Below are 9,947 nucleotides of genomic sequence, written 5' to 3'. Positions count from 1 at the left end.
GTGGGTATTAGACCAGCTCTGCTCCCATCCAAGCCTTTCATCTTTCCTGAAAGCAACTTGCTGAGATTTCCAGCCATTGCAGTCATGTGTCATGGTTTGCTTAAAAACAATCACTGTTCCAAAAAAAACCAAAAAAAAACCCCAAAACAACACAAACCAAACCAAACCAAAAAACCCCACCAAAACCAGAAAAACCCCACCAAAAAAAAAAAAAAAAAAAAAAAAAAAAAAAAAAAAACAAAAAAAAAAAAAAACAAACCACATACCCAATCCTAAAAATCCCACCCAAGCCTAAAAACTAAACAAACCAAAGCCATAAAAGCCCAGCATAAACCCAAAACAAAACAAATCATCAACCCACATAGACTATCTCTCTCTAGTAGAAAAGAAATTTAAAATCTGATTGAAAGAATGTGTTCACCTTTCAGCTTTGAATGGCTCAGTGTATATCAGAAATTACATTAATTTTTCAGTCTGGGTTGCTGTTGTTTTTGTGGGGTTGTTTTTTGTGGTCTCGCCTCTTTCTTTTTTCTTTTTTTCTTTCAATTTTTAAATGAGGTATCGATGGTTTAAAGCACAGCGCTGAACAGAGCAGACTTTGGAAACGGATTTCAAGCCTGTTAGCTCTGGATGGCACACAGTAAGGAGCAGGGATACTTTTTCTATTCACAAAGATGGAAATTTAAAAACAAGGGTGAGTGGCAACAAAAAAGTTGTGTACGTTCAAGACAAGTAAACATTTCATATGTGTTCATGAGAATGAGAAGGAGAAGGAAAAATACTGTATTTCAGCTCCCCTTCCTCGTTTTTGGTTTGACTATTTTTCTTTTTGTCTTCATTCTTCTATGCAACAAATAAATAAATACACTAACATTACCAGAACATAAAATAACCCGTTTTCACTTCATTTCTATGCACACTTTCTGAGACGTTATGGAAATGAGCAAGAATTTTCATTACACCGAGAAAGGTAAAGCAGCACCAAAAAAAAAAAAAAAGTTCACCATTCCTAGTCTTTATGTTTGAATAAAAGACTATGCTATGAACTTCCTGTCCTCAACTTGCCCAAAATGCATTCTCCCGAAATTGCATGGGATAAAAAGATAATTAAAAGTATAAATCCCAGAATAAAGCATCCAATCTTCACTTCAGAATTCAAAACTGAAACACAGGACAGTTTCATTTTCAATTATTTATTATTTTTTAAGGACAGAAGGTCTCATTTAATATTTTCCCAATTCCCACTGCCTGCATGATGTTTTGTTTGTTTTTCCCTCTCTCTTTCTTTTCCTTTTTTTTTTTTTTCTTTGTTTTCCTTTTTTAGGTTGTGCTAGCAGAGGCAAATAAAATAAAGTCCAAAGCAGCGTCATTTTGTCTCCTTTGTACAACAGTACCTTAAAGAAAGATGACAGTTTCTCGTGTCCTTAGCTGCTACATGCAGGTTCTGCTTGGGCAGTGTCAGTTATGTACAGTACTGGTCAGAAGCGAAGGATGAAATGGAAAATTTCACCTCTTCTACAAAGTTGTCAAGTCAGTCTGATGGTCCTTGGAACCAGTTTGTAAATGGGGGTTTGAACCAGAAGAAGAAGATCTGCCCTTCGTGTTGGGCAGTTTGTGATCTTTTTTCCACTTCATTCTTCTGTTCTGAAACCAGATCTTGATCTGGCGCTCAGAGAGACACAAAGTGTGGGCTATCTCGATACGGCGGCGCCTGGTCAGGTACCTGTTAAAATGAAATTCTTTTTCCAGTTCTAGGACTTGCTGTCTGGTGTAAGCTGTGCGGGAGCGTTTAGGTTCCCCTCCGTTGTAATTGGGATTCACTGGGAAAAAAATACGGAGAACTTTTACAAAGCTAATCTTGACTTGCCGGTCCGACTTTACAAAAGAAAACCTTATGAGCTGCGAGCATGTGGCCGAGCTGGATTCGTCCCAGTTGCTTACAATGGCCGGGCTGCTTTCCCCCTCGTTTGAGGCAGGCACTACGGGCACACGCAGCTAGGTAGGCTGGGAGCCTCTAGAAGGCTCCTAAAATGGAGTTTTATCCTGCACGGCAAAGCCCCGCATGGCCAACGGCCTATTTCCTCAGCAATAAAAATTTATGGCGAGTGTAATTGGCCACCTCGGTTTAAAAAGCTCGCCCACGAGCCTGGCAGGGACTCGGGAGAGCGCCGCTGAGGACGATCGGAAGCAGGGTAGAAGAGCAAAGTAAGAAGAGGATCCTTACCCGAGTTAACATGGACTTTCTTCATCCAGGGATAAACTACTGCTGGCTGCTTAACTGCGGAGCCGTTTGGGGGTTTGAGGGCCGGCTGCTGGCTGCAGGCTCGCGAGTTGGACATTGGAGGCGGTGGACAATGCTCTGCTGGGCCGGGGAAGTGGCTCGCCGGGCCGGATTGCTCCTGTCCGTGACCCCGCGGCTGCCCGGCAGAGCCCTGGGCATTGCTACAGCTAAAGGGCTGCTCGCTGTAGTTTGACCGTGGGTAGAGTCCCTGGTGCTGGAAATCAGCGCCCTGCGAGGCACTGTAGTACTCGGCCCCCTGCTCGCCTAAGTAGCTATTCTGCAAATATTCCTCGCAAGGAGGAAATTTGGGATCCACATACTTAGAGTTCACCATATACGAACTCATGGCCATTAATTTCTGAAGGTAGAAAATACTAATTTTTCTCGTGTTGTCTTTTTTTCCCCTGCCATAGAGCCCTCCTACTTGCTGTCAACTGAATAAAGTTAGGCGGGCATGTGACCGGCCCGGCCAATGGGGAGCCGGGCGCCCACCGCCGCATTTCCCCGCATTTCCAGCGATTCCACTCAATAACATCCCTCTAACCGAATGACCCCCCCTCTCCGGCGGGCCGCACCCGCAAACCAGGTACCGGAGGTGTAGGGGTACCCCGGGGCGGCGGCCGCTGCCCTGCCCACAGCCTTTTGTCTGAGCCGGCTTCCCCCTGCCCCGGGGGATGCTGCCCTGCCCTCTGATCTACTAGCCAGCATCGCCACCGGGGCTTGGTACCTCGCTTTAAATAAAATAAGAAAAAGAATCGAAAGGAATATACAGAGCGATGAGCTGAAGCGGGGTTAAAAGGGAAGAAACTGATAAGCAGGCGAGGAAAAGAAAAGCCATCAAAGAAGAGGGTAATATGATGTACAATAGATCTGTCCTGTCTTTGTCTAGCAGAGGTCATCCAAAAGTTACCAGAATTTAGTTCTGCTGAATAAAATTAGGCAATCAGTAACTTCTCATTCACTTTCAAGCCTCAAAATATACGTGTGCATACGTATGCGTGCACAGACGCAAACGCCAACGTATATTTATAAATCTATACATGTATGTATATAAAATCATACAGATGGCAAGAAAGAGTTCACTTTTAACCACTAAAGTTCAATCAATTGAACTGGAGACGTCATTTAATTAGGTTAAAAATATCACGGGTTTAATGAGATAAATTCCGTCTTCATTCATCAATATCATTCCTGGAGCACAAGTAAATACATTCCAGCGAGGCGAATGCTGCTTTTGCTGCTGTCGTAAATATTTTGATGTGATCTGGACCCTTGACAGGGAAATTTTGCTCACGTCTGGCATATCTAGCTAATTTATGAGTATCTTATAAAAGACTCATTCACTGATTGGTAGATAATATCTTTTTTTTTTTTTTTCCCCAGAAATTTTGTAACTTCTGGTGAATTTAACTGTTTAAATTCACAGATTGCCAGTGAGAGTTAGGACTGAACGACAACTGAAGTTTTAAGAAACGTCCTAAAACCTAGCGAATAGGAGCGAGGCAGCAAAACTTTTATAATTTCTGAGTGTTCAGCACGCACATGCCTCTTGATTCCGCCAGTATTTTAACTTCTAACCATCTGCAGAAAGGTGAAGTTTTTGCATCGACCATATATTCCCCTAGAATCGAATCTGTGACTATATGAATATCACACAAATTCGGTTCTACAGGGTATATATAGACAACGTAATAACATTCTGTTTTCATCTACAATATAGCAGGTCATTGCCATTCTCTTAGTCTCTTACTGTCTTCTGAGGAATGCAAACTATTCTGCTGGGACTCAGCTCTGAAATACAGATTTGCAGGAAGGTGGGATTTCAGAAAAGATTCACGCTTGTTATTATTGCTGCAATAGAGCTATATGACCCTCCACCAATTCATAGCGACGAATTTCGCCTACCAAATTCTCAGAAAGACCTGCCGCTTTCTTTTAATTCTCTGCCACTTACGTCCTCGCTATGAAAATGGACGTGGTCAGTCAAATTGCGCTATTGATAATAATAATGGTTAAAGTAATTTAGTAAGGAGTCTTTAAATATTTAGGCTAACACGAGTCTGAAAAGATTCTCCATAATTAGAAATTCCCCCAAAATAAAAAAGAATTTCTAAAAAATCGAAACAGAAGCAAAACAGCCGACAACAGAAACAGCGGTTGGTAAAAAAGATGAGATTAAAAGCTGGAGTTAGTTGCTCTCGGGAAAAAGAGAGTTTCCAAATTTACCTTCATCCTATTATGCTGGTCTAGCTATTATCCCCGCGATCAGCCTGCGAGCCTTAGCCTCGCACCCTCCCAGGTTTTCCCTGCCGTAGCGTTTATGGTGAAGGGCAGGGCGAGAGGTCAGCCGAAATCATTTACAAACATATCACAAAGTTTCATTATTTTTACTTTGTCGACAGCGGCACACAGGAGTACAAAAGTTCATGAATTGTGTCTGACCCAGCTCCTCACTGCTGTCCTGCGGTCAACCTCTTCTCCTTCCACTATTTAAAACAGGCACCATAAGGACAAATAATGGTGCGGGTGTGATACATCCAACCACTGCGGAGGGCAGATTTGGGGGTGTTGCGCTTATCCGAGCGATGTGTACCGGGTTGTTTGGCTGGCTCCAGCTCCCAAGTGCCTGAGCTGGGAGATGCTATTTTCAAACGTCTGCTTTCTTACCACTGCGGCGGTGCTTCCTTCACAGCAAGTGCAACTCAAAACGACTTCATATCCTTAATCTCCCCCCGGATTCTTCAAATCCCTACCCAGCTATTTTCAGCATCTCTCCCCGCTTTTGCATCCTTTCTCTGAGGGAAGAGGGGACACCCCCCCGCCCTCGCGGGGGTTATTTACCACCCGGCTGAACTAGCAGGGTAACTCCCCTCCGCCCCCCAAAGAGAGCTATCGTTTGGGGCAGCCCCCGGGAGCGGACAAGCCCGCCGAGGGCTGCCCAGGGAGCAGCGACGGAGCTGGGTAAGCAGCAGCTCCCCGTTCTGCTTAATACTACACATTTTCATATTTGTTAGACGCTGTGACCTGCGTTTCACCTTATTGCACGACTTGCTCAGACAGGTCAAAGCCAAAGAGTTATTGATGAACAAAAGCGTTATATATTCACCTCCTGTTCAACTGCCCATACAAAATACTTTAGATCTATCAGGCTTTTTGTATTCTGGTTCATAATCAGTATGCTAAATGTATGTTGGCAGAAAACAACTAATCCATACATTTAGGGCCGACCCTGTAAAAAAAATGCCAAGGGTGTCCTGGTAGCACAGGGCTGAGCTGTGGGGGAAGGAAAGTTACCTATGGAACACAATTAAAATTGCAACGCTGAAGGCGAGTCTGTAGTTCGTATTTATAGGACTCAAAAACCAATATTGCAATGGAAGACAAAAAGACCAGGAGAAGCTTGGCACATATAGTGAAAGAGATTATTTATCAGGAAATAGGGAGAGGAAGCGGGGAAACGCAAACAAACACACATGCAAACACTCCTCTCCTTTACATGCTTCGGGTCAGAGCCGGGCTGGCAGAAACGGGAAGGGCAATGTACAGCCTAATGAATCTCCAAAAATCGCAGTCTTTCTTTCCCTCTTTGAGAGACAAGCCGGTCTCAGCCTGGAGGACCAGGACCAATGCACTCAGCTCCTCACTGGAGCCAGAAAGGTTCAACAGCAGTTCCTGATGCACACTGATCTTCTGCCCTCCCCTCGGTCCCCCTGGCGCAGCTCAGGCAAGACCATCTGGGATGCGAAAACCCCTACAGTAAAAGATTGCCCTACTAAGCTCTGATACCCGTTCTATTCCGTGCCTTCACAGCATTCAAATCCACGTTAGAGTCTCCCTTGCCCCGAGACCTCTCGCACCAGCAGACCAGCTCTGCTGCCCGCAGAACCAGGCTGAAGCTGGGCTGCTCCGGCTTGCCAGCGCTGACCGCCGCCAGCTCCTGCCGCCTCTTTCACCCAGCCACCAGTCTGTGCCAAAAGAGGGGAACATCAGAAAGCAGGCACAGCTCTGCTTGGGATCCCGTCTGGAGAAAAGAGTGGGAGTAGCCAAGGTTATGAGGTGCTGGGATATAATGTGATCCGTCTGGATTCTGCACAGGGAGGCGCTGTACAGTCCCGCCGAGTTAAAATGGAAACGCTGCTAATTGCTTTGGAGTGCTTAAAAGCAGGATGACACCTGTATAGCCCTGCAATAAACCCCCAGGAGACTGCACCTCTGCTTTTAATGCTAGCCAGGATTATGACATGGTACCACAAACTGACTCCACAAGAACCTTCACATGCTGACATAGTCCTTTTTTTTTCTTTTTTTTCTTTTTTTTCCTTTTTTTTTTTCTTTTTTTTTTTTTTTTTTTTTTCTTTTCAGGGGGGAGTGGTGGGGGAGGAGAGGGAAGAAATATTCATCAGGAATCATAGTTCGGCGGTTTTTTCGGTCTGAAAGGAAGAACCAGGATTTTTGAATAATGTGAACTCTACAAGAAATAAAAGGTTACTTACTGTGGATGTTCTTCCATGCTGCAGAACCTGTTGCAATAAAAACGTTTGTTACTGTTGTATTCCACGTACGGGTGATATTTCTGGAGAACAATTACAAACCACGTTTGATAGATGAAGGCAGAGAGGAGCTGGTGGTAAATCCTGCAAGCAGAGGAGTGGTGGGATGGAAGCCCCTTCCAAATGAGGACCACGTTTTGTTCAGGCAGTTTTTTATGAATACACGCTTTCCCCGTGCCTGGGGTGTGATCTTTCAACTTTAATATTCATAGTCTAAATTTTATACGGGATAATTTCTAAAGAAATGAAGAGCCAGACCTCCCTCTTTCACTAATGGAAAAGAATAACAAAGGCCTTTTTTTTTTTTTTTTGTTCTGTGGGAATCCAGTCACATTCAGATCACCTTTGCCAAACCATCACCCACAAAATATGCCATGCAGCTTTATATCCATGCTAAACACAGAAAGACCTACCATTTTATCAGAATAAATATCGGATTATTCCAAAATAGTTCTCTTCTAGGATCACCTAATTAACCTATCAGTAACCACGAGACATGCGCCTTTGTTTGCATTATAGAAGGATAGATTTGACTTCAACTTTCCTTCAAATATTTTATTAAATATATTCAAAGATCACATAAGGGAAACAAATTCACACGTTTAGTCTAGTTTTCCTGGAACGCGTCATATATTTAAAAGTAAATACTACTGGGAGGTTCTTTTCTGTAAGCGATTTTTCATCTCCTGTATTGCCTTCCTACGATATTTTGGTGAGTTATTGTATTAAACATAGAAACATAAAGCAATTGCCTCTGTATCAATAGTTCACTGTATAGAGCTTTTCAAGACCTTTCTTGGTATTTTTTTTTTTCAGTTCTGCGCTTTCTAGGTAACATTGATAGCCTGAGAGGAGAGTGGATTATTATCAGCATTTTGGCACTAAGCACTCCCTTACCGAGCCTTTCCTTTTATCTTCAATATTTATTAAAAGAAATGGTTTTTATTTAAAAAGTAATAAAACGCTTATACCCATTTAAGAAATCCCATTAAATTCAGAAATCTCAGACAGAGGGCAGCTGGCCCATCCCGGCGCAGCCGCAGCCACCTGAGCTGTACCTGCCCGTTTCCCCAGCAGAGCTGCTCCGCGCTGCCGGGCGGCGAGCGCTGCCGCCCCACTGCCGCGGAGGTGCTCGGATGCCGAGAGCCCGATCGCGGCGGCGGAGGGGAGGCGGATAGCGGACTTACTGTGCGCTCCCCCCGCGGCCTGGGGGACCCGGGAGCAGAGGTGCCTGCACGGTCGCATTCCGCCGACGGTTCCCTGCTAACACTTTCCCGATTACTGCTTCCAGGAACGAAAGCATCTGCACTTGTATGCTCTTAAACTAATTTATGGTGGGAATTATATTTTGGCTTGTCAACTCTCAAGCCATAAAACAAAGTTTATTGGAATCACGTGCTTCTAAATAGCCACTCAGGACTTATCTCTGTGGAACCATAAATAACCTTCGGCTTTAAACTTTTATTCGCTAAATAAAGGTTCTCTGAATCTGTCCTATAAAACGGGACCGGGTCGAAATAGCGGGGATGGGTGGGAGCTCAGCTGCATAGCGTTATGCCGGCCTTTTTGAGGAGCGTGTTTTAGGAAAAGCTGCAAAGGGGACTGAGCACTCCCAAAGTGCTCTTGGGAAAGGAGCCGGACGTGTTTTCTATGGGTACCCGTTCAAACCTTCTTTTATAGCTCTTACGGTACAAGGAAGCCCATCTTTAGGAGGAAATAAAAAAAAAAAAAAAAAAAAAAAAAAAAAAAAAAAAAAAAAAACCAAAAAAACAAAAAAAACCCACACAAAACAAAAAAAAAAAAAAACCAAACCAACTGAAAGATGGAACCTTTCCTCCCTTCCCTGGGTGTTTATGGCATTTTGGTGAGGCTCCCCTGCAAAATGGCTTTGAGTCATTCATCTGAAAACTTGGGAGAGCTATGCCAGGGGCTGCAGGTTCGCCGGGCACCCAAGGGACCTTTGTAAGTGACCAAACTGCTGCAAACAGTGAGTGCACAGGGCTTCGGAAAGGGAGAAAGTGTGAAGCCTGCCACAATGAGATCTTTGAGGACTGGAAGTTTAAGGACGGTTATAAAGCAATAAAAGAGCCCTGGTGTGAAGGGAGCAGGGTGTGAGCTCGCAAATGAGAATTTCAAGGAGCCCGAGCACAGGAAGTCAAATGTCCCTGGCAGTCACACAGCATGAAGGAACCCGGGCATCAGCTCTCAATCTATCATGGCTAAGATGAGGACGCCGGAGCGGCCAGCAGCTTCTGGTGCATCCCAGGAAGGGTTCGTGCCTTCGCCAGAGGGCGGGGAGCTGTGTCAGCCCCGCCGGGGACCGGCCGCGTGCAGAGGGGACACGGCCACTCGCCCGGCCCGCGGGTGAGAGTGCGCCTCCGCCCGGGGGCTCAGATCTGAAAAACGAGCAAAATACAATTCCTTGCTGGGTGGTGGCACCAGCTGAGTGGTGCCTGTTTAACACTAGAGTCTGCTCTTACTTCTTATGAAGTCACCCAAAAGGGCCAGCTCAGCTCTCACTATATTTTTGCGATGGCTCCAGTCACAGCTGAACAATTCGTTTTCCTTCAGACAACAAAAGGCATCCCGAGATCCTTCCCTGCTCCTTCTTTATGATCCAGAGTGGCTTTGCATTCCACTATTTTTCTTGCTCTTTGCAAGGCCTTACTCACTTTGCCTTAGTGCTTTTTTAATGGCCTAAGCTGTGGAACAGCCCTTTCCCCCTCCCCTGCCTAGGACAGCTGGCAGGGACAGTGCACAAGGTGGCATTTCAGACACAGTACATGGTCTTAGAAGCTTTATCAGGCCCAGGAGCTCCAGCCAGCCATCCCAGAAAGAGGAGTGGGCTGCCTTGCATGGGGCTGATTTCAGGGTCTCTTTCAGCTGGTGCATGGCCTGTGCTCCCAGTCCTGATCAGGCAGAGGGATGAGCTCCCTGGAGCTCCCTGAGCCTTGCTCAGGCACCTGGGACTGGCCACAGTGGGCCCTGGATCAGGCTTTGTGATAGCCTCCAGCTACCCTCCTCCCCAGACATCACCCTCACTGGCCTCTGGAAGAAGGGCTTCAGCAGCAGGCAGCTGCAGGGAGTGGCCATACCTGGAAAGGGCGAGAAAAGGC

General features: G+C 45.4%; 1 protein-coding gene across 1 annotated transcript; it reads right to left on the bottom strand.

Moving 5' to 3' along the window:
* Window positions 1–1,258: 1,258 nt before the first annotated feature.
* Window positions 1,259–6,602, bottom strand: HOXD4 (homeobox D4). The gene is made up of 2 exons (XM_068195956.1): window positions 2,225–6,602; window positions 1,259–1,820 (listed from the first exon to the last, which is right to left on the bottom strand). The coding sequence occupies exons 1-2, from the start codon at window positions 2,631–2,633 to the stop codon at window positions 1,516–1,518; spliced, it is 714 nt and encodes a 237-aa protein (XP_068052057.1). The 5' UTR covers window positions 2,634–6,602; the 3' UTR covers window positions 1,259–1,515.
* Window positions 6,603–9,947: the final 3,345 nt, after the last annotated feature.

The sequence above is a fragment of the Anomalospiza imberbis genome, chromosome 7 (assembly GCF_031753505.1).
Source record: "Anomalospiza imberbis isolate Cuckoo-Finch-1a 21T00152 chromosome 7, ASM3175350v1, whole genome shotgun sequence".
Classification (NCBI taxonomy): domain Eukaryota; kingdom Metazoa; phylum Chordata; class Aves; order Passeriformes; family Viduidae; genus Anomalospiza; species Anomalospiza imberbis.
Note: the sequence above shows the minus strand (reverse complement) of the source record. Positions and strands in the feature narration are given on the sequence as shown.

What these genes read in the sequence shown, in the direction of transcription:
- HOXD4 (XM_068195956.1), bottom strand. Translation starts at nt 2,633, where the DNA reads ATGGCCATGAGTTCGTATATGGTGAACTCTAAGTATGTGGATCCCAAA. An exon ending in GAAAGTCCATGTTAACTCGG is followed by an intron (nt 1,821 to 2,224) that starts GTAAGGATCCTC and finishes TTTTTTTCCCAG; the next exon opens with TGAATCCCAATTACAACGGA.